Raw genomic sequence first — 24,391 nt, forward strand, 5'->3', positions numbered from 1 at the left:
CTGCCTGAACTGCTGATTTCCTCGAGCGTCTTGTGTGTGTTGCTCTCGATTTCCTGCATCTGAAGAATTTCTTGTGTCTGTGGTCAGGACTTCATGGAATCTCACAGCTCAGGAAAGTTTCCATCAAGGCTTTGGCAGCTGCATAATCACCAGACTTCCTACAAGTATTTCAGAAACCTCTGACAAAGTAAGTGTGAACCTGATCAACAGGACATTTCAGGGGAAATAATGCAGCCATCCAATCTGAATAACTTCCCTAGGGACAAGGAAACTATATGGAGATTGAGCAGAGAGAACCTGGTACTTGTGCCTGGGTTTGTTGCTGTCCCTACAGGAAATACAGTTTGCTGCTTAATAATGAATGACAGAAATGTGAAACGAGAGACCGTTCAATGCTTTGTATTAGAGCAAGACCATTCTCAATGTAGTCCCACTACAGACTCTTCTGTATTTTTGAGGAGAAAGTCAAGGAATCCCATTCACAGACCTTCATTTCATAATTATCTTTCAAATGAGACACAAGAGATCACATATGCTGATACCATGGGTGCATGGTAGTGTAGTCATTAGCACCACTTGGGGAATCAGAGCCCAAATCCAGCATCCTGAGTGCTCCAGATTCCTCCCACCGACCAGAGACATACTGGCTAATAGTTAATTGGTCATTGTAAACTGTCCTGTGATTAGGCTAGGGTTAAGTAGGTGGTTTCCTGGGCAGTGTGGCTCATTGGGCCAGTTCCACGTTGAATCTCTGAATAAATAAATGCTAGTATTTGGGGTAATATACAATTGTGGAGGAAATCAGTGGGTTGAGTAGCTCTTTTGTGATGGAGGGGCAGGGGTTGTAGGCTGTAAGGCTTGTCCTGAACCTGGCTCTCAACCCAAAATGGTTGCAAATTCTTTCACCGCACCTACACCCTTCCCCAACTGACGCTGCTTGATCAGCTGGGTTCCTCTAGCAGTTTGACTTGCTTACATTAGATATTATTAAGCTCAATTCATTCTGTAATTTCTGGATTATTTCACTCTGATGGATATAATGAATTAGAGATACCTGCACTGAATTACAAAGTTTGAGTCATTGATGGAAAAGGATAGGCCTATCAGAGAACTGTACTCAGTATCCACCATCTCCTCCCATCACGGAGTCAGCCAGTATACTCTCCTCAGTAAACACCAAAAAGAAATAGATGTTAAAAATCTCAGCTATCTCCTGTGGCTCCACAGGATAGGCAGATAGTTTTAAGATGATCTAGTCAGAATCAAGTTTAATATCACTGGCATATGTTGTGAAATTTGTTAACTTTATGGCAGTAATACAATGAAATACATGATAACTTTAGAGGGAAAAAAACTGAATTGCAACAAGTATATATATGTCTATTAAACAGTTCAGTTAAAAATAAGCAGTGCAAGAAAAACAGAAATAAGAAAGTAGTGAGGTAGTGATCATGGGTTCAATATCCATTTAGGAATCGGATGGCAGAGGGGAAGAAGCTGTTCCTGAATCACTGAGTGTGTGACTTCAGGCTTCTGTACCTACCTCATGGTAACAATGAAAAGAGGGCATGTTTGGGGTGGTCTCTCCTTAGTCACACTTCCACTGACCACTATGAAACGGAGACCCCTCTTTCTCCCTTATTGGGGAGAGAGAGAGCCTGCGGTATGTCGAATACCAGGTGAACAATGTAGTCTTTGGGGTAACTGCAAGTCTGTGTCTTTGCTGTTGCCTTGCTCACGCCTGAGTACTTGGTGGTGGGTACCGATGCTTTTTTTTGCTGGCGGGGGGAGGGGGATTGTTGCTTGCTGCCATTTACGTGGGGGGGGGGGAGCTTTGAGGTTCTAACATTTAACTGTTGTTCACTCTTTGGGGGCACTCCTCTGTTTTTGTGGATGCTTGCGAAGAAAAAGCGTTTCAGTATGTATATTGTGTATATTTCTCTGACATTAAATGTAGCTTTGAAACAGCCTAGATATCTCTCATCAGCCAAGGTTCCGTGAACTTAGTCTGTCTATCCTTCAATCTAAGAGGAACATGATGCCCCTGGACTTGATATGGTCAATCCTGCCATTCACTGCCTTGTTTCAGTTATGGTCACAATATCCCAGACCTTAGAGGCAATCTACACCCTCCATTCATCTGCTACCTGCACTGAAATAGAAGCAGTTTAACACAGTGGTTCTATCTGCCCACTTGCTGTAAGTGTGCCTATCCTGAATACCAGACTTACATGCTTTGGTTGCAGCACATCTTCTCACTGACTTTGGCCTCTCCAGTCCCAAACCCCTGAAAAACTTTTTTAAACTCCCTGGCGGCAAAAGCTGGGATATTGGGCCCTCCTCTGGTTCAAGTGCAACCCATCCCTCTTGTACAGGTTGACTGTGCCTCTGAAGAGATCCCAATGATCGAAGAAGCTGGATCTTTGCCCCCTGCACCAGCTCTTCAGCAACACATTCAGCTGGTTTACGTTTCTGTTCCTGGACTCACAAGCACATTTGCTACTGATGATTCCTTATACAAGTTTCTGAGATACGAACTTCTCTTCCTCACAGAATTGTATAGCACAGGCCATTGCACCTCATTGAGCTAATGCTATTTCCTGCTATATACCCAATCATCTTTCAGCTAGCCCTGACGAAGGGTCCCAGCCTGAAACGTTGACTGTACTTTTTTCGATAGATGCTGCCTGGTCTGCTGCATTCCACCGGCATTTTGTGTGTGTGGCTTGAACTTGCAGACTTCCTTGTGTTTGTGTTTATTTATTATTTGCACAGTTTGCCCTCTTTTGCTCATTGACTGTTTGTCAGTCTTTGTTTGTAGGTTTTTCATGGATCCTATTGTATTTCTCTGTTCTACCGTGAGTACCTGCAAGAAAATGAACCTCAGGTAGTATGTGGTGACACACTTTGATAATAAATTTACTTTGAACTTTGTTCTAGAACAATTGAATCAGTCTCTTTCTCTGGTCTTTCTGTATACGATTCATGATCTGTATGCTATTTGTTTACTGTTTGCATGACTTGTTCATTTTCACACTTTGGGTGTTTGATGCTCTACATTGTGTGGGATTTAAAGGGTTCTATTGTGTTTCTTTGTTTTGTGGCTGCCTGCAAGAAGATGAATCTTAAGTTTGCATATGGTATACATGCTTCGATAATAAATGTACTTTGATCATAGAACGACACATTATTCTCTCATAACTACCTATTCAATTCCCTTTTAAATACACCAAATTATCTGTATAGGCAATGAACGTCAGTTCATAACATTCCAACTAAGAAAAAAAATTCTTCATAACTTCTATTTTATCTTTCGCTCAAAATTTTAACACTGTGTCTTGGACGGTTCAAAAGTTCTTCTCTCACCTGATTCCCCCCGAGGGAAATAACCACTACTTCTCCAGTCTAACTTCATAACTGAAAAACGTACTTCATAAAAAAGTTGACATAAGACAAATGTGATTGCCTTTATTCATTTCTTCTAAATCACATAAAATGCCATGGACTCTAGGCAGGTAAAAGGGTTACGCATAGATTAGTGCAATGGTGGGCAAAAACGTGATGGGCTGAAGGGCCTGTTTCCCTATTGTACAACTCCATGATGCTAATCTGTTCCTGATATTGTTATTTCAGTATCTCCTGACTGGTTTGTTGTGACTGTTTAAGATCAAAGGCTTCTGGTTTCTTTGCATTCTGGCAGTGTTCCATTATTCTCCCAGGATTCATATTTCCATGCCTGCCTGGTCTTCCACATGTACTGAATTAGACCCGTGAATGGTTGTGGTGGGGGGGGGGGGGTCTGAGGGTGGCTGTGAGCTTCTTCTCACAATAATTCACATTCCTGTAACAAATGATAGAACTAGTCAGAAATTTATCCTTGAAATCACTCAAGATGCATCTGCATAGAACTTAATGAAACAGCAAGTAATTTGTTTTTGAGATTTTTTTGAAATGGAGAACTCTAGCCAACGTTTATTTTTTTTAAAAAACAGCTGCATCACCACATCTGTTGCAAAGATAACAAGTTAGGACTTCTCCCTGAAAAGAGTTCGTACAATCTTTGCCCTCACCCCCAGGGCATTGTCTATCTGCACTGCATTTTTCCCCGTAATACTTTATTCTGCACTCTGGTATTGTTTTCCATCGTACTTTTTAAAATTACTACCTCAACGCACTGTTGCAATGAATTGAACTGTACTCAAGTTTTTCACTGTTATCTCAGTCCATGCGGCAATAATAAACCAATTTACATTGCCCCTTTAAATGGAGGCTGGTTCCCCCCACCCACAAACCACAACTTCTTGATAAACACAGCAAGTTAATGATTGGAGCAGTAAAATCACGAGGTCAGTTGCTATAGAAATTGCTGAAAGAGCAAGTTAAATAATAACTAAGCGATTTCTTCCCCCTTCCTCCCTCCCTCCGCTTCATAAAATTAGGTCACTGGATGTTGCGGGGGTGGGCAGATTAACCACGACGCATGCCCAGATTTAAATCCCCAGTCACACACGCATGCGCTTTCGCTTGCCGTCGTCACCCAAAGCGCATGCGTGACTAAAAGCCAGCGCCTTTTAAAAAACAATTGCCACGCATGCGCACTACAGGTCGACGGAGGGAAAGCTTTATAAAAAGCAAGACAACTGGATGACAATCTGGGAATTACAACAAATCACCACAAAAGCGTAATCGTTTAGAATAAAAGTAAACCATCCGTTGCCAGTCTATAGAAGCGACCTTAAAGAGGATGTTATTTAAAGATGGGTGTTTAGACAAACCGGTTGACACTGGTTTCGGGCGGTTTCAGCGCATGCGCAATTTGCGTCACGCCCAACTCCCAGCAGCCTCCCTTTAACATTTAGATGCCTAAAACGACAGTAATTGTACGTCAATGACAGAAATGAAAATAGCAAAACTATTTTTAACTAACTCAATAGAAAGAGGGCTCTGCCGGCCAAATACCTTGAAAGGACGCGCATGCGCACAGGTTTTCCACTGTAGCCTGTCTGCAAAAAAAAAATTGCGGATTTTGTGCATACAGAACAAATGGATAATGATTCTGGGAAAATATGGACAATAAATTTTTGGAAATGAATTTAAAGTGAAAATATATTTGGGGTTCGTGCCGTCGGGCAAAGGATCCCACTGCGCATGCGGACTGCCCTAGGAAGGGGCGGGCTTCGGTTTTACGCATGCGCCCTGTTAAAGGGGTAGCGTCGCATCTGCGCTGCGCCCGCAGAGGGAAGGGACAGTGTCCATAACGCGCATGCGCACAGGGTGGAAGTCCGTGACGAAGATGCGGCTGCGCATGCGCTCCTTGTGGAGGGGAAGAGGGTGATGGGTGGTAGTTGTCACTGCGCATGCGGAGGGGCGGGCCAGCTATCCCAGAGTGCTTCTGTAGACAACAAGGGACGGAAGCTAGTGATCGTTTGCTTGTCTTGAGGAGAAAATAAAAGACGCCTTTTATTAAAAAAAAATTTCCTGCTTTGTAAATAAGGAGGGTTGACGAACGGCAGACTTTCGGGATCCGGCTGTTGTTCTTGAGGTTTGGGCGGCGAGCGTCGCGGTGGTGCCCGGTCCTCCGGTCACCATGGTGCAGACGGACAAAGTACCCAGCGGGCCGCAGGAGAACGGCGGCGCCGGAGGTGACTGTTCACCGCCTGCCCAACCTAGTCCTACCCCCGCCCCTGCTGAGCCCAGTCTCCCCATCCCCCCACCCGGCGACGCACCGGCTGCCGCCTCCGCCGAGCCTGGCGCCGCTCCCGACCCGACCATCGGCAACGGCACACTCGATAATCGTCCTCTGCCCCAGCGGCCGGAGCCTCCCGGAGGAAAGAGGAAGTTCCTCTGCGGTGTCGTGGAAGGTAAATGGTTAAATAGCCGAACACCTATTCTTTATGGACTGTAACCTCGTCATGTGGGCGTTTGCCTTATATAAGTGATGTACCCTGTAGATGTGTCGCGGTTTATTTCTTGGTGTCGAAGCTGCAGCTTTTTTTTGTCTGGCCCCTTCCTGCCGCTGTTGGGGGAGGGGCGGTATGACTTGTGATGTCATAATCTTTCACTGCTCTTTCTCCCTGCCCCAGTCCTGTGAATAGCAGGGCATTTCGCACGGGGGAGGGGGCACGTCGGCGGGCAGGGTGGTACTAGTTACTGGGTCGTCCGGCTTGTCTTTCAGAGTCTGTGAGCTGCTGTCTCTCTGGAGGCATGGATCCAGTTGGAACATTTAACTCTCGCTGTGTCTTTTTAAAATGGAGGTGAGGAATCTTTTTTTTAGCGTTGTAGGTCACATTTAGAGTTCTCCAATCTGGAGAACGGTGGGGGTTATGGGGAGCTGGGGGTCAGCATCAACTTCAGGGTTAAGTGGATTTACAGTTGATTTATTATTTTATGTAAATCTGGAGGTGGACGCCAGCGCTGATAATTTGATCATTAAAATGTTGAGTGGGTCATGTCTTAAAGGGTTGCTTTTCATGTTAAGGAATTGTGTATATGAGCCTGTATTGTTTAACTCTCCCAAATAATGGCCCAACAATGTATGTTACGTGGCGGGCAAAATTAGACTGGGCAATAAGTGCGGTCCTTCACAATGACAGTCAGTTTAATGTTAAGTCCGTGCCAACTGGTTTTGGTTTGATTGTCCTCTTAATAGCTTGCTATTTAGATAGTGGAGGAATAAAGGTCGCAATTAGGCTGACAGTTTACAGAGGCACGTGCATTCTTTTCTTCCATAGTTTCACCATTGAGCAAATGTTTGATTCATAAGTCATGTGCTAGTTGGTGTTTTAAAAATGTTAATATTTTAGGTTATTTAAACTCAGATGTGGGGGGAGGTGAGAAATGGCTTTACAGACTGAGAATTCAGCTAATTATAGAACCCAAACTGAGACGAGTAATTATTAGACATTATGCACAGGTTGGATTTCCTCTTTTTCAGGCTGTTTTCATAGTTCACAGGCAGACATTTTGTTTTAAGTTCTCTTGTTGTGACGACATGAAGTTGTGCTCCAGTAATGATGAAAATAGACGACACAAAATGTCTGCTGTGAAATTGCTTTAAAACGCTCAAAACTTGCTTGAGCTGAAACATGAAGGAGCCGACCTGATTTTAGTAACATCTGGTTATCTCCTTATTAATGTGTATTTATCAGGAAGATGTAAGTTATAAGATATCAATATATTATCCTTTTGTTTAAAGGTTAGTTCCCTAATATTCTCACTATATCCAAGGTTAGATCGTGAATTGAAATAGGCTTGTATGATTGCTGAGTTTTTAGTTAGCCAGAAGACTTTAATCATGGTTATTCTGATTTATTGACTATTGCCTGAAGTTGCAAACCAATGTAAAAGGTGATTATAATGTAAAGTAATATTTTTAAATCTCTATCTGTCCACTACTTTGTCTGCTCTTATTAAATGTGGGATTGTTGGCTGTTCGTATCCTTTCAGGTCTGCAAGGTTACTTTTGAGCTTTTGATGTGTTATACAGATACTTCAGACAAAAAACGATCGTTTGTAATTCTCTCAGTTTGGCTTGTAGCCTGATACTGTCAGTTATGATTTTTGGCCACTGGTGCTCGTTTTGTTATTCTGATCTTTGCCCAGTTCAGTCCCTTGCTCTGAAACTTTCATCCTAAATTATTTTTACTCCCATTGAACCATAGTGTTGTCTGTTTTATTTGCTCCTTAAATGCTGCCAGACTTGCTGAGTTTTTCCAGCGTCTGCAGAATCTATCTTGTCTGTAACTAGAATTATTTTATTGTCTTCAATGGTGTACCCTTGTTGCCCAAAGCCACCTATTACTGATCATGAATGTATTGAAGAATAGTCACCTGTGGCATAAAACTCGTGTCTCCATAAGGTGAAGTTAGTCAAATTGGATTTGCTGGCTAATTTGGTGAAAATGTGATGAGTGACCTACAACATAGAGAATGATAGTAGGTATTAAATGAGTGAGTTTAATGTATCGAGTTGGTGCTATCAGATTTGCAGTGTGTTAGGACCTGAGTTAATTGAAATGACCAGAGCTCGCTCCAAAGTTGTTAAAGCCAAATCCTTTATCGGGTCTCCAAGTGGAACATTAGTTTATGAATGGTGATTGGTAATCATTATATACAGCACAGAAACAGGCTTATGGATCAAGTGGCCTAATTGAACTAGTCCTATTTGTATTCAGTGAGTTGAAATATTAAACTGAAATGTTGAATACTTTGTTTCTGACTTTTGTGCTGCTGTGCTGTTTTAAATGAGAATGCACTCAAGATGTAATCTCATTGACTGCTAACTGTACAATGTGTTCTTACTGTGAAAGGTCTGTTAAATTTCATTAAATTTTATTCTGTTGGGGAACAGTGGTAATTTGGATGTTAACAGGCTGTAACAGAATGATTCTCCATCTGGCCATTTTGCCTACTATGAGCTAATCCTCATGCTAAAACACCCACTGCACCAAACTGCTTTCACCAGGTCTCTTAATACATCCATTTGACTAGGTTATTTTAAAGCCTTTGTGTAAAATTGAGCATTGTTTATGTTGTGGTGTGATTATTTGCAAAGTGATAGAAATAATGCTGTCTTTCTCCTCCCGGATTTAGCGAATTGAACTTGCTGACACAGTATTACCAATGCCAATGGAATCTGCCTGAACTATTACAGTCTATCCTGCAACAGCTGGCAGCCTGCTGTTGGTTCACTGCCACGTTCCTTTTTCACTTTAAGAATAGAAACAAGATTTATCCTTTTGTCCTCCTTGCAGGCCTACTTGTGAATTATATTCTCTGGTTGCACAAAAGGAAGTGGGGGTGGGAGAGTGAATGTATTATTTGCATACTTTAATTTGTCAAATTAGTCCAGTCAATTTCATTCAGGTGTTACTCACTAAACCTGGTCTTTGATTTTCTGTTTGGTATTGCAGGATAAAAACAACTGTAGATGGTTCTTTGTGGTTGTCCGTGCAACTCATGCCTTTCAGTTTAAAAGAAAAATGCACAAACTGCATTTGCAAGCTAATGTTTTGGCAGTGTTGCCTAATTGGTGGGTGTGTTGGACAGCAGTGATTCAGGTCATTATTGGGTGAATGCACCATTTAAAAATTATTAGTGCTATTCCCGGCTCCTAAACCTCTGCACAATTGCATGGAGGTGATCTGGGCTTTTTATTCGCTCTCATTGCTATTAAGTAAGAGAGAGTGCAGGATACTTGATGTATTCTTGTGCATGGGAGTACAATTGCTTTAGGGCACAATTTTGGAGGTGGAGTAGCCTGATTATTCAGCATGATGTTCTCCTAGACAATCAGTTCCCTTTGAGATTATTGTGACAGCTGTTCTCTAATAAACTTAGGCACTCAACATGCACAACATTTTTGTCTCTGGTCTAACCCGTGTATATTCCAAATCAGCTGCTTGGATTATCTGCTAGACTGTTTTCTTCAGACTTAACCTTTCTGGAATGTGTTTTCCAATCTTCACTCATTCTCAGTTTTGCTTCATTATGGATGGTTTGGGAAAACAATGTGAATAAATTGTCCACTCACTCTTCTTGTTTTTCTCATTTTTCCTTGCATTTGATAACGGACCTTTCATGTGTGGGAACATCTGAGTGATTCTTGAAAGTACTCGGGTGTTTCATGTTATGGTTAATTGAAATACAGATGACTAGCATTGCTTTGTTTCCCATTCATTAGGGTAAGGTTTGTATTAAACCTTCAGAACTAAGATGGATATTAGAAAAGGCAAAAACAAATCTTTAAAAGTGGCACAACTGCAGTTAATTAGGGAACCCTCTGAGTTTGGCAAATGTTGCACTTAATGAAATGAATCAGGATAGTCTTTGAACTTTCCTCATGTCACTGGTTTCAGGAACACAGTTTAGTTTTATTTAGTCTGACTGGAAATGTGAGTTTGGATAGCAAACAACTGCCGTAGGCGGTTTAAATGTAGGAAAGAGGTTCATTACAGAGCACATTGAACATGGCTGATGTTTTTTTGCATTTTGCCCAACTACTGTGAAAACCTGGTGTTGTGTAGTACAAGGAATTAGGTTTGGTTTGATATGAGTGAATACACGTTAGAAGAAGTAATTTGCTATGTATTTTGCTTGATTCGAAGTTCACTAATAAGCCAACTGCTCAATGTATGGCTGTCAATGAAGCATAAAGTATCGAAATACAAACAATATCTCCTTTAATATAGGTTGAGTTCCCCTTATCTGCAATTTGAAATTACTTGAGTGCTGAGCTGACACCTCTAATGGAAAAATTCCATGAGATGCTGGTAAGGTTCCCAGGTGATGCACATGTCCCTGCACACTACAGACAATTCTGAGAAATGATCTGTTGCTGCTAGCTTGTTTTCAGCAGTTGTCATATCTAGACCTTGCAATGCTAAGTGATTACTATGTGGTTTGTGCTTACTGTCTCAAACACAAAATTAAGTAAGTTATAAATCAGAGCATTGAGTATAGGAGTTGGGATGTAATGTTAAAATTGTACAAGGCATTGGTGAGGCCGAATTTGGAGTATTGTGTACAGTTCTGGTCACCAAATTATAGGAAAGATGTCAACAAAATAGAGAGAGTACAAGAGAAGATTTACTAGAATGTTACCTGGGTTTCAGCACCTAAGTTACAGGGAAAGATTGACCAAGTTAGGTCTTTATTCTTTGGAGCGTAGAAGATTGAGGGGGGCCTTGATAGAGGTATTTAAAATTGAGGGGGATAGATAGAGTTGACGTGGATAGGCTTTTTCCATTGAGAGTAGGGGAGATTCAAATAAGAGGACATGAGTTGAGAGTTAGGGAGCAAAAGTTTAGGGGTAACACGGGGAATTTCTTTACTCAGAGAATGGTAGCTGTGTGGAACGAGCTTCCAGTAGAAGTGGTAGAGGCAGGTTCAGTATTGTAATTTAAAGTAAAATTGGATAGGTATATGGACAGGAAAGGAATGGAGGGTTATGGGTTGAGTGTAGGCCAGTGAGACTAGGTGAGAGTAAGTGTTCGGCATGGACTAGAAGGGCCGAGATGTCCTGTTTCCGTGGTTATATAAAAGTACCTTCAAGGTATATGTAATATAAAAGGATTTTGTGTTTATACTTGGGCCTCATCCCCAATTTATTTCATTATATAGATGCAAATATTCCAAAATCTGAAATCTGAAAACACTTTTCTCCCCAAGCATTTCGAATCCTCCTTTCTCCATGCCAAAGTAGAAGCTATTTATTTTGTAAATCAGGGGTTCCCAATCTTTTTTTTTGTGCCATAGACCTATTGACAGAGGGATCAGTGGAAACCTGGTTGGGAAACTTGTTTTAAATGCAACACGAGTGAATCTGCAGATGCTGGAAATAACTAAAAACACAAAATGCTGGCAGAACTCAGCAGGCCAGACAACATCTATGGGAGGAGGTAGTGACGATGTTTCGGGCCGAAACCCGAAATGGATGTCTTATGATTAAGATTCCTGAAGTAGCTCCCTCTGTGGCAAAACAATAGCGCACTTCAAGGCTTCAATTTAATGTATTTTTAATTTCCTAGGGGCAATAAAGGATAATAGTGTTTGCGTGGTATAATTTGCAGGAAACTTCGCAATTGATGCCTAATTTTAACCTATTCCTATTTATGGTCAAGGTCAAAACATAAATTGGGGCTGATTATTGGTGTTGATGTGGCAGTGTTGCTGTGAAGTCATTGGTTCTTGGGTTGTCAGGGCAACAATTGTTCTGCATCAAGGAATCCACTGACAGCTGTTTGTGTAACTGGGTAGTGAGTGAGGTGTGAGTTTAAAGCAGTGTGAGACGTGCACACAAAGCATTCTTAGAAACTGCATTTTTGAGTGATGTGTTTTGGTAGCTGAATGCATGGGCACTCAAATGGAGCGATGTACATTTAGATATTAGATGAACACAATTGTAAGATTGAGATGTGGTGCACGTTGCCCTCAGTACATCCTTGCATTTCACTGTTTTCGGTGTACATGTGGTCAGTGGAATGTTGATTAATGAATTGGACATAGTAAGAGATGAGAAGATTTGAAAAGATTAGATAAAGGAAGAATTAGGTATTTTTGCTGTCTTTTTGCACTAATTTTTTGTAATTTATAGTGCATTTTACATATTGTACTGCTACTGCAAAGCAATGAATTTCATGACATATCCGTAATAATAAACTTGATTCTGAGGCTTAGTGGGGAGATCAGGGTTTCAGCTCTGTATGAACCAGTGTAGGAGGTAGAGGTAATGGATGAAAATAGGTTTACTTGAAGATGAGATGGATATCAGCAGCATAGTTATCTAAATTATTCTCTCCAGTTGAGCAGTGATTTGAACAGTCCCATTACTGCATGTAGTGAATTCATTTGTAGACTTCTTTTCAGCATTTTCTTTCACTCCAGTCTTTCATTTCCTCATGTCTGGTCCAATGATTTTATAAAGAACTTTTGAACTAAGTTGAATATTTTCCATATGCAAAATCAGAACCATCAGACTGTAATTAGGAGTCAGCAGATGCTGTGTCATATAGATGATATAAATCTCCATGTTTTTCTTTTGTGTCAGATGTTTGGTTGCAGCAGAAGCTCAGAACTGCATAGAAATGGTGCAAATTAGGTCCCCAAGACCGGGCTTGGTTTGCAACTGTCAGTATCCTGAGTACCTACACTTTTGTATGGGGCAGCACAGTATTGTAGTGGTTAGCACAATGCTTTACAGTAACAGTTCATTTCCTGCCACTGTCTATAAGGAGTTTGTGCGTTGTCTCCTTGACCGCGTGGGTTTCGTCTCACAGTCCAAAGACGTACTTGTTGACAGGTTAATTGGTCATTGTCCCGTGATAAGTCTAGGATTAAATTGGGTGTCACAGGCTGGTGCGACTGGAAGGGTCTGTTCCATGCTGCATTGCAATGAATAAAAATATGAAGCAATTTTCTTCGAGTAACATCAAGTTAACTTTGTTCTGAAATATCAGTGTAGCATTTGTGAATGTGCTAATAATCCAGTGACCTTGGGTGACAACACTGAATTTAAATCCCATTGTGGCAATTGGTGATCTGAAAATTAAAAAAGGGTTGAGTAATAACAAATGAAAGGCCATCTGCTTGATATGCTACTTGTCCCCACATTGCCAGTGTAGCTGACTTTTAGATGTCCTTATAAAAAAAATAGTCAGAGCACTACAGCGCAGAAACAGGCCATTTGGTCCCTCCAGCCAAACAACTGTCTGATCCCACAGACCTCTGTAAACCTCCCATCCATGTACTTAACAAGCTTCTCTTTACTGTTGCAAAGGGGCTAGCAGTCCTCTTGTAATTCCATGGTGGTAAGCAGTAAATGTTGCCTTTGCACAGGTCCATAGTCAGGAATGAGTAAAAATGAGTTTAGTATAGAGTTTAGTTCTGCTTTTATATCCTGTTTCATAAAATATTAAACTATTCAAATGCCATCAGTTTTTTCAGACAGCTATTTGAAATCTGATTCATTTGTAGTATTTGAATTGGGTTTTCTTGATTTCCTAGGTTTTTATGGGCGCCCATGGAGCATGGAACAGAGAAAGGAGCTGTTCAGAAGGTAAGCTTCATTATTTTAAGTTGTTCTTTGAAGTTGACCTGACTTTTTAATTCTGCAGTCTCATGACTGTTTATAAACAAAACCTGAACTTTGACCAAGTCCCCCAACAAAGGAATTGCCGTAGTGTGAATTTCCACTTTAAAAAGAAACATCCATTTAATGCATTAATCATATGGAAGTAAGCAACACCTTTCTTTAAATCAAGCTAATTCTGAAGCTTTTGCCTTTAACCTACCTAGATAATCATTTGCAATGATAACTATCCTGAGAGAATTTTAATCTTAACCAATTTTTTTTTTGGCTTGCAATGTTGCATGTTTAATGGTTAGTTGTATGAGGTCTGTTCTGAGCTGCCTCCTCTGAAGCTGATTAGCTCTTTTCTAAATCCAGTTTCTGAGCTGGTGTTCTGGTTTTAAGTTGGATCTTCAGCATCTCATACGCAATGAGGAGATTTGATTTGCATCTTTATTGTTACATTCTTCAACAGAATGCGCAAGTGGGGATTGAACACGTACCTATATGCACCAAAGGATGACTATAAGCACAGAATGTTCTGGCGGGAGATGTACTCTGTTGAAGAAGCAGGTGAGATTCAGTTCCATTTCCCCTTTCAGTTTGTTGTACAGTTTATCCTGCGTATGAATTTCCTCTTATCGGTAGTTCATGGTCATGAGAAGCAGGAGTTAGCTGTGTTGTGGCTTATGCATTGTTGTCATAGTTATGTCTAGCTTCTTGCTCCGCTATTCCCACTCACTTTCCATATTCTTTGATTCCCTTTGTGTCCATAAACTTGTGCACCTCTGTCATCATTTTTGTCAGCATTTGCTGTTGATAATTTAGACGGGCAGTCTTGCAAATAGCTTTTAAAGTTCTCAAGTGCTCATTCAATCATACGGTATCCATTGGAAAAAATTCTACTTAGTCCTACCTCCTCCGTCTATTCTCCCAGACACTGCACTGTAAACATTTAAACCTTGTAATGCTGTTTACATCGTAAATACATGCTGGTATCCACACTTTATTCCATATTCGCACATCTAGCTTTATTTTAATTTTAAAAAATAATTTTTGAATGTTAGTTTTAGTTGCATTTGGGACCAACACACAACAGCAAATTCCTAATGCATGAAAATGTATGTGAATGTTGATCCTTTAGTAACAGCTTGGGTGATATATTTTTTCTAGTTATCGACCTTTAATCACAACTAGGAAACAGTTTTCCCTCCCAAGTTTTGAAGGTCACTGTTTGCAAGGTTGATTTCCCTTTCCACAAATGCTGCTTGACCTCACTGTTTCCAGCAGTGTATTTTAGAGAACTGTTGCATTGCAGTGTGGATTTTGATCAGAGTTCATTACTCCTTTCTGTTCTGCTTGCTGCTGTAGGTTGTGGTTGTGACAAAGTAAACTTCTAGAAAGCGAGTGGATTGATGTTTAAAACTATTATTCATCTGTTTGGGCAGTAGAAGGTAAATTTGGCCATTAAAATCTGTTCTTTCATTATAGCGAGGATTAGTTGTGCACTAGCAAAGCGGTTCACTGGGATGGGGATAAAACTCAGTTTGAGGTTGTCTGCTTTGGTTGTCAGTGTCTGAGTCTGTAGCCACCAATTGAAGCAGCATCGATGTCCTCAAGGTGAAAACTCAGTGACTCCAACAGACTGACTAGTTAGGTGTTCATTGGCAGGTGCCTCGGTAATGCCCTCCTATTGGTTTTAGTAATGTTAAATACATGTAGTTGGAACTCCATCAAAACAATCTAACTGTAAATGTTACAGTTGTGGCTATTTCCTTTGGAGGGAGCTGCTATAATTGTATGAATCGTATGGTCTTCTATAGTGGGAGGAGGTAGCTGGCTCTTGTCATTTGTCTTGTCAATGTTACATTGTACTACAGAAGGCTAGTCGAGCCGGTGGGTTGGTTTCGAGAATTGGCTGTTCCTTGCTCCTTGGATGATGTGTGTTTTGCTGTATCTGTCCCAAGCCTTTTGTTTATTCAAACCTTTTTTCTCTTCCAGAACAATTGATGCAGCTAATCACTTCAGCAAAAGAGCACAATATTGAGTTTGTTTATGCTATATCACCTGGATTGGATATCACGTTCTCAAATCAGAAGGAGGTTGCAACTCTTAAACGCAAATTGGATCAGGTTGGTGTTGCTGAGGTTCTTTCTAAGTTCTAAATTTCTTTGTGCAAGCCATCCTAAGTAAATCTATGCAATGCACCCAAAATGCTGGAGGGACTCAGGTCAGACAGCACCTGTGGGAAAGAGTAAACAGCCAACATTTCGGCTGACACCTTTCATCAGGATGGGACAAAAAGGATGAGATGCCGAGCAGGACATTGGGCTAGGAGCAGAAGTAGTACAAGGTAGGTGATGGGTGGAACTGGGTGAGGGGTGAAGTCAAGAGCTGGAAAGTTAGATCATAAGACATAGGAGCAGAATTAGGCTATTCATCCCATTGAGTCTGCTAAACCATTCCATCACGGCTGATCCTGGATTCCACTCATCCCCATATCCTTATCCTCAACGTATTCTTTGATGCCCTGACCAATCAGAAAACTATGAACTACTTTAACTATAGCCATGGACTTGGCCTTCACTGCAATTTGTAGCAGACCATTCCACTATGTTCTGGCTTTTAAAAGGAACAAAAACCTCCTTAACTCTATTCTAAAAGGTCCCCCCTCAGTTTTGAGGCTGTGCCGTCTAGTCTGGATATCCCCAGCAGAAGAAACATCCTCTCCACTTGTGTCTCATCTATCTAGTCCTTTCAGCATTCAGTAGATTTCAATGAGATTTCTGTGCCCCCCCCCCCGCATTCTTCTAAATTCCAGTGAGTACATGCCCAAAGCTGCCAAACGCTCCTCATGTTAACCCTTGCATTCCCAGAATCATCCTCGTGAACCTCCTGGACACTCTCCAATGATAAGACTGTTGACAATACTCCACAGTGTGGCCTGACTAGTGTCTTATGAAGGTTCAGCATTATCTCCTTGCTTTTATATTTTATTCAAGTGCCAACATTGTATTTGTCTCCTTTACCACAAACTCAACCTGTAAATTGATCTTCTGGGAGTCTTGCACGAGGACTCCTAAGTCCCTCTGCACCTCTGATTTTTGAACCTTCTCCCCATTTAGATAAATAGTCTGCACTATTGTTCCTTTTACCAAAATGTATTATCATACATTTCCCAACACTGTATTCCACCTGCCACTTTTTTGCCCATTCGTCCACTTTGTCTCCTGCTGCAATCACATCACTTCCTCAGTTCTACCTACCCTTCCACCTATCTTTGTATCCTCCACAAACTTTACCACAAAGCAATCAATTCCATTATCCAAATCATTGACAAACAATGTGAAAAGTAGCCCAATACTGACCCTTGAGGAGCACCACTAGTCGCCAGCAGCCAACCAGAAAAGGCCCCTTTTATTCCCATTCACTGCCTCCTGCCTCTCAGGCATTCCGCTATCCATGACAATATCTTTCCTGTAACGCCATTAGATTTTATCTTGTTAAGCAGCTTCATGTGGCACCTTAATAAACGCCTTCTGAAAATCCAAGTAAATGATGTCCACTGCCTCTCCTTTGTCCACCCTGCTTGTTACTTCCTCAAAGAACTCTAACTGTATTGTTAGGTAAGATTTGCTTTTATAGAAAGCATGCTGACTTTGACTTATTTTATCATTAGTTTCCAAGTATCCTGAAACATCATCCTTAATAGACTCTGACACTCCAAAACAGTGGAATGATATTTACAATTTTCCAGTCCTCTGGGGCCATGCCAAAATCAAACGATTGTTGAAAGATCATGACCAATTCATCCGTTATCTCTTCAGCAACCTCTCAGGACTCTGTGATTTAGTCCATCTGGTCCTGGTGACTTATCCAACTTAAGACTTTTGAATTTGCCTAGCACTATGTAATATTTCACTATTTCACTCCTGCTCCCTGATTCCCTTGGACCTCTGGCACACTGTCAGTGTCTTCCACAGTGAAGACAGATGCAAAGTACCCCTTAAGTTCATCTACCATTTCTTTGTCTCCCGTTATTACCACATCAGCATCATTTTACAGTGGTCCAATATCAACTCTTACCTTTTACTCTCATATTTTTTTAAAAAAGTATTCTGCTTTATATTCTAGTTTGCCCTTGTATTTCATCTTTTTCCTTGTAGCTTTTTTTTGTTACCTTTTGTTGTTCTAAAGCTTCCTAATAATCCAACTTCCCACTCAAATTTGTTACAAGAGCCTTTCCTTGGCTCTTGTGCAGTCCTTAACCTCCCTTGTCAACGACAGTTGCCTACCCTTGGCATTTGTGAACAACTGCTTCTGTGGGACATATCTATCCTGCACCTTGTGAAGTATTCCCAGAAACTTCAGCCATCTCTGCTGTCACCCCCAGCAGTATCCTCCTCCAATCCACCTAGGCAAGCTCCTCTCCTATGCCTCTTTATTCCATAGTGATACTGATACATGTGACGTGTGCTTCTCCCTCTTAAGTTGCAGTATGAATTCAATCATGTTCACTGCCTCCTAAGGATTCCTTTATGTACCCTGGGGAGTTATTACGTAACACCCAATCTAAGATAGCCTTTGAAAGAGATAAAAGGCTGGAGAAGAGGGAACTTAATAGGAGAAGACAAGACCATGGAAAGAAGTAGGAACCCAGCAGATGGTGATGGGCAGGTAAGGAGCTGGGAGGGGGAAATGGAAATAGTGAAGGGAAAGGGGCCATTCACTGGTAGTTCAAGCCATCGATATTCATGCCATCAGGTTGGAGGATATCCAAATGGAATATACGGTACTTATAAAAAGTATTCTACTTCCTCTCTCTCTTCCCCCAACTCCCAGAATTTTTCATGTTTAATTTAACAATATTGAATCACTGTAGTTTTAATGTGGCTATTTTGACACAGTGGAAGTAGATCTCTACAAAATGATCTAAATTAACTACAAATATAACATAAAATAATTAATTGCATAAGTATTTACCCCCATCAAGTCAGTATTTAGTAGATGCACCTTTGGCAGCAATTACAGCTTTAAGTCTGTGTGGATGGGTCTCTATCAGCTTTGGACATTTGGGCACTGCAGTTTTTCCCCATTCTTTACAAAACCACTTCAAGCTCTATCAGATTGCAAGGTGATTGTGAGTGAACAGCCCTTTTCAAGTCCAGCCACGAATTCTCAATTGCATTGAGGTCTGAACTCCGACTTGGCCAGTCCAGGATAATAACTTTGTAAGCCATTCCTTTGTAGCTTTGGTTTTATGCTTGGGAGTATTGTCTTGCTGGAAACCAAATCTTCTCTTAAGTCACAATTCTCCTGCAGATTGCATCAGGATTTCCCTATATTCAGCTGCATTTAATTTACCCTCTACCTTCACAAGCCTTCCAGGGCCTACTGCAGTGAGGCATCCTCACAGCATGATGAAGCCACTGCCATGCTTCACGGTAGGGATGGTGTGGTTTTTATGCGAGTGTTTGACGTACAGCAGGCATGGTGTTTGGTCTGATGGTCAAAAAGCCCAATTTTGGTTTCATCAGATCATAGAACCTTCTTCCAGCTGAATTCAGAGTCTTCCACATGCCTTCTGGCAAACCTTAACTGAGATCTATCTCCTGTATTGCTTTTCAATAACTTTTTTGCAGTGTTGCTTGGGGGGGTTCTTTTGTCTTCATGGTGTATTTTTTTGCCCGGATACTGACTCATCAGCAGTTGGACCTACCAGATACAGATGTATTTACTACAATCAATTGTAATACTTTGAACGCTCAGTGCTCTCCATTTAACCAATTATGTGACTTCTTAAGCCAGTTGGCTGCATGAGTAATGATTAAGGGAGGGGGGTGAATACTTGTGCAATCAATCATTTTATTTTATATTTGTAATTTAGATGACTGTACAGATCTGTTTTCACTTTGACAGAAGTCTTTTTCTGTTGATCAGTGTCAAAATTGTCAAATTAAATCCACTGTGATTCAATGCTGTAAAACAATAAAACATGAAAGCATCCAAGGAGGGTGAATGATTTTTATAGGCACTGTAAGGTGTTGCTCCTTGAACTTTGCGTGTGGCCCCATCGTGACAGTAGAGGACGCCAGGAATGACATGACAGAAAAGGATGCATTTAGATTGGGTAACCTGTTCACTGAGGTAAGCATCACCACTATAAAGAACCACAAAGTGGGATGATCTGGTGACCACCAATTTCAGTTCCACTTCCCATTCCTATCTCAGCCTGAAATGTCAACTGTTTACTCTTCTCCACAGATGCTCTCTGACCAGAGTTCCTCTAGCATTTTGTGTGTGTTGCTTGGATGTCCAGGATCTGCAGATTTTCTTGTGTTAAGTTATTCTATCTTGCCTTTCTAGTTAAGGGAGGTGGCTAGGGTTGAAAGTAGTTTTGCTTGCAGTCCTGACTTGCCTTCCTGTTTTTCAGGTGACACAGTTTGGGTGCAAGTCCTTTGCACTGTTGTTTGATGACATTGACCACAATATGTGTCCAGCAGATAAAGAGGTCTTCAGTTCATTTGCACATGCACAACTTTCTGTTACTAATGAGATCTATCAATATTTGGGAGAGCCAGAGCATTTTCTGTTCTGTCCAACTGGTGAGTATGCCTCCATAATCGATATATTAGTGCAGCCTGGTTGTGGGTTCTGCTGCCAGTGAGCCTGTTATGCTGGTTTCCCTCTTGCACAATAGAGCACAGGGTGGATGTTTGACGAGTCCAAAACCAGAAATGTTAATGGTTCAGAATTGAGTCCTTGGGTTTGCCATGTTGCAGGGACTTCTTCCATTGAGGTATGTCTGCTATTTCCAAACTTTGAGCCACAAGTCCAGCTGATGTTCCAGCTGTACAATTGCAAATTGTAAATCTTTGAACTTAATGCTTTACAATTTCCTCCGCTCTGTGGGTAGTTTGCATTTGTTTCCTCTGGGTGCTCTGGTTTCCCTCCACATTCCAAATATGTACGAGTTAGGCTGAGAGAAATCCGCATGTTATGTTGGTGCTGGAAGCATGGCAATATTTGTGGGCTGTCCCCAGCACGTTCACAGACCGTGTTGGTCATTGATGCTAATGATGCAATTCACTGTTTCGATATACATGATAAATGAAGCTGATCTTTAAGAATGACATGTTCGAAAAGTCTTTTTTGTATTACTGAACAGTGACTTCTCATAAGATTTGAGTTACGTATAAATGTCTTGTGAAGAAAATTTGCTTTCCTGTGTTTTGTTTCATAATCTAGTTTGAGCTCTATATATACAAGTCAGAAGTGCAGTGAAGTTTGCTTCATAGACTTGGTGACAAAAAGGATTCTAGGGCTGATGTCTGAGTTGCTATATACTTCTACAGCTTGTGTAATTGAAGTTACAAGGAAACTTGCTGGAAAAAGGAAGTTCACTGCAGTATACTGTGACCTCAGATGAGACTTTAGCTTAAATGTTCCAAGGTACATCAGGATGGCATCTGGCTTTCTGTTTATAGTCAATTACACAGAATGAAAATGGGCCTTTTGGCCTGACTTGTCCATGCCAACTGTTGTCTAATGTGCTACTTCCATCTGCCCAAAGCCCTTAAACCTCTCCCAGCAATGCACTTATCTAGATGGCTTTAAAATGTTGCTAATGTGCCCATTTCAGCCATTATTTCTGGTAGCTCATTCCAAATACACACCACCCTTTGTGTGAAGAAGCTTCCATGGCCTCCCATCTCAAACTTCCCTTTTAAACCTTTGCCTGTTTCCTAGGTAAAGAACTACTTGCTTTCACTCTATGCTCCTGATGGTAAATTAGTTACACTAGGTAATCCCTCAGTATCATATATTCAAGGGAGTAAAGTCGTAGTTTAAGTAACCTTGGTACTCGGGGGCCCCAAGTCTAGACAACATCTTAGTAAATAATTTCTGCACTTTCTATTTTAATAACTAGAAACATGTTTAGTTTTGCTGCCTGCTAACCACTTAATCATGTGTACAGAGCATTAGAAATGATACTGATTCCTAATTTAAAAAAATCTTGTTCAGAGTACTGTGGAACTTTTTGCTACCCCAACGTTGCTCAATCTCCATACCTCAGGACTGTTGGCGAAAAACTTCTTCCTGGCATTGATGTATTGTGGACAGGTGAGCTGTGTACTTCAGTATTGTGCTTGTGTATTTTTGATTAATTTGTCTGATAAGTGCTATATTTGCTTATGTTACTGGTCTCTTTAGAAGTGTGTTCAAATAGCTCTATGCTGAGTTGTCCCTGTATGTATTGTATGCTTATTTAACAATGTAATGTTCCGAAGGGATACCAGTGAATTCAACCTTTTCATTTCCCCTAATATGGGGCAGCTTTCTGTTAATTTTGGGTAGCATCTGAGTTACCTGTATGCTACTTGTTTTATAAGGCCGTTCACTATGTGTATCACTGTTCTGATCCTGTGACAGTTTTGGCTGGCCAGCATGTGTTCTGTAAGCATTCTCAAAAGCTGAAACATGGACTTGATTTCTAGTTACTAAGCCAGGATACAGGGTGAAAACTTGGCTTCTGTTCTTCCTAAACAAGAATATAAATGAAGCCAGTTTTGGTTCCCCTCCTTTTAAGATTTCCAGTTAAGAATCCAGTTAAGATTAAATTGAATTCTTAATGTTTTATTCACTACAAAATCATTTGAGGCATTGAAATAGTTAAGTGTTTCTTAAATACAAATGATAAATAGAATTAAAAAGTGTGAGAAGCTGATTTTAAAAAAAAATTATCTCTAGGTCCAAAAGTAGTGTCAAAAGATATCTCTGTGGAATCCATCGAGGAAGTCACCAAAATCTTGAAAAGGTCTCCTCTCATCTGGGATAATCTACACGCCAATGATTACGATCAGAAGCGCCTCTTCCTTGGTCCGTACAAGGGGAGATCGACTGAGCTCATTCCACGGCTGAAAGGAGTATTGACAAACCCTAACTGTGAATTCGAAGGGAACTTTGTTGCAATTCACACACTAGCTACATGGTACAAATCCAACATGAATGGTGTGAGGAAGGACGTTGTAATGAGTAAGTAGACAGTATGAAACTTTGGCTACATGTGAAGTGTTGTAACTTGTGAATCCATTTCCAACAGAAGTAGATCACTCCAACAGTGCAATGAAATCTGTTGAGTCAGTTGTGGTCCCAGAAAAGCTGCTCAGAAAGAACTTCATTTGTTTCCCACCACCACTTGAGGTACAATGATTTGGATGAAAGACAGCTTCAAATCAGCTGTCGGTTCCCTTGTCTGTTGTTGCCTATTCTCACTGGGCCACCATAGGTTTTGAAGATGTGTTTCACCAGGTGAAACTCCTGTGTCTGTTTCCCTTGAGCTGTGTACAGCTAAAGAACAATTGCCCAACCAAGTGCCACTGTTGCTCACCTTGCTGTGGTCTTCCTTTGTATCCATGTGTGAAGCTGGGATCATGCTTTATTGACAGACTAGTGTTGAAACTTTTCATTAAATGAGAAAAGTTGCCATAAGGCGGAAAGATAGCCATCCTGCCTTGTATCTGTGTTCCCTTATGTAACCTCTGCATTTATCTGGGATATTAGTTGGTAATATCGATACTGTTTTGGGTGATGCAGTAGTTAATTTTGTTTCCTTCAGCTGACACGGAAGAGAGCACTGTATCCATTCAGATCAAACTTGAAAATGAAGGCAGTGATGAGGAGATAGAGACCGATGTCCTGTACAGTCCTCAAGTGGCTTTGAAGATGGCCATATCAGAATGGATGCAAGAATTTGGAGTGCCACATCAGTATAACTGTAAGTGTTTGAATTTTCCCCAGTAGTCTTTCTTACTGGCAGTCTGTTGATGTTAATATTTCCGAAGTTCCGATATTGTCTGCTCTTGTCTTTTACATCGTACATCTATAATCACAATTTTTGTTTTAGTTTTTATGTGACATTGTTACTGCATACATGTAGTATGCACCAAACAGTAGCATGGATATTGGGTGCAAGTTGAATAGGGAGTTAACATTGGCATGTGGCAAAGGTAATGTCGCAGTAGTTATGGGGGATTTCAACATGCAGGTGAACTGGGAGAATCAGGTTGGTGCTGGACCACAGGATAGGGAGTTTGTAGAGTGCCTACAGGATGCATTCTTGGAACAGCTTGTACGAGAGCCGACCAGGGAGAAGACTATTCTGGATTTAGTGTTATGTAATGAACAGGATTTGATAAGCGATCTTGCAGTAAAGGAGCCATTAGGAGGTAGTGATCACAATATGATAAGCTTTTATCTGCAATTTGAGAAGGATAAGGGCAGCTCGGAGGTGTCAGTGTTGCAGATGAACAGGGGAAACTATGGAGCCATGAGGGAGGAGCTGGCCAAAGTTGACTGGACGGATAGCCTAGCAGAAAAGACAGTGGAACAGCAATGGCAGGTATTCTTGGGAATAATGCACAAGGTGCAAAATCGGTTCATCCCCCAGAGAAGGAAGGATTCAAAGGGGGGAAAGGGGCCACAGTGGTTGACAAAGGAAGTCAGAGATTGCATAGCATTAAAAAAAAGGAAATGTGACAGAGCTAAGGTGAGTGGGAGGACAGATGATTGGGAAGTGTTTAAGGAACAACAGAACTTAACTAAAAAGACAATACGGGGAGAAAAAATGAGGTACGAACGCAAGCTAGCCAGGAATATAAAGGAAGATAGCAAAAGCTTTTTTAGGTATGTGAAGAGAAAGAAGATAGTTAAGAACAACGTTGGGCCCTTGAAGAATGAATTGGGTGAAATTGTTATGGGAAGCAGAGAAATGGCAGAAGAATTTAATGAGTACTTTAGATCTGTTTTCACTAAGGAAGACAT

General features: G+C 41.0%; 1 protein-coding gene and 1 long non-coding RNA gene across 6 annotated transcripts in view; one reads left to right on the forward strand and one right to left on the reverse strand.

The window, feature by feature from the left end:
- Nucleotides 1-3,471: 3,471 nt before the first annotated feature.
- On the reverse strand, nucleotides 3,472-5,109 carry LOC140715208 (uncharacterized). Of its 2 annotated transcripts, none has more exons than XR_012096081.1 (3): nucleotides 4,960-5,109; nucleotides 4,776-4,863; nucleotides 3,472-3,841 (listed from the first exon to the last, which is right to left on the reverse strand). It is a non-coding gene; the product is annotated as an uncharacterized lncRNA (long non-coding RNA). The 2 variants fall into 2 exon arrangements; XR_012096082.1 differs by having other exon boundaries at nucleotides 4,735-4,863.
- A 263-nt stretch (nucleotides 5,110-5,372) lies between these two features.
- Nucleotides 5,373-24,391, forward strand: part of oga (O-GlcNAcase) — a 46,729-nt gene continuing 27,710 nt past the window's right edge. For 3 of the 4 annotated variants that reach the window (XR_012096080.1, XM_073027059.1, XM_073027060.1), the window contains exons 1-8: nucleotides 5,373-5,861; nucleotides 13,504-13,555; nucleotides 14,043-14,140; nucleotides 15,569-15,699; nucleotides 20,001-20,172; nucleotides 21,593-21,691; nucleotides 22,319-22,603; nucleotides 23,187-23,345. Coding sequence is in view for 3 of the 4 variants with exons in the window: in XM_073027059.1 (XP_072883160.1) it covers nucleotides 5,588-5,861; nucleotides 13,504-13,555; nucleotides 14,043-14,140; nucleotides 15,569-15,699; nucleotides 20,001-20,172; nucleotides 21,593-21,691; nucleotides 22,319-22,603; nucleotides 23,187-23,345 (1,270 nt within the window). In the remaining variant the exon portion in view is untranslated. Of the gene's footprint in view, nucleotides 5,862-6,002; nucleotides 6,255-13,503; nucleotides 13,556-14,042; nucleotides 14,141-15,568; nucleotides 15,700-20,000; nucleotides 20,173-21,592; nucleotides 21,692-22,318; nucleotides 22,604-23,186; nucleotides 23,346-24,391 lie in introns of those variants that run through there. The other variant, XM_073027061.1, reaches the window with a different exon arrangement.

Source organism: Hemitrygon akajei, chromosome 23 (assembly GCF_048418815.1).
Source record: "Hemitrygon akajei chromosome 23, sHemAka1.3, whole genome shotgun sequence".
NCBI classification, from domain to species: domain Eukaryota; kingdom Metazoa; phylum Chordata; class Chondrichthyes; order Myliobatiformes; family Dasyatidae; genus Hemitrygon; species Hemitrygon akajei.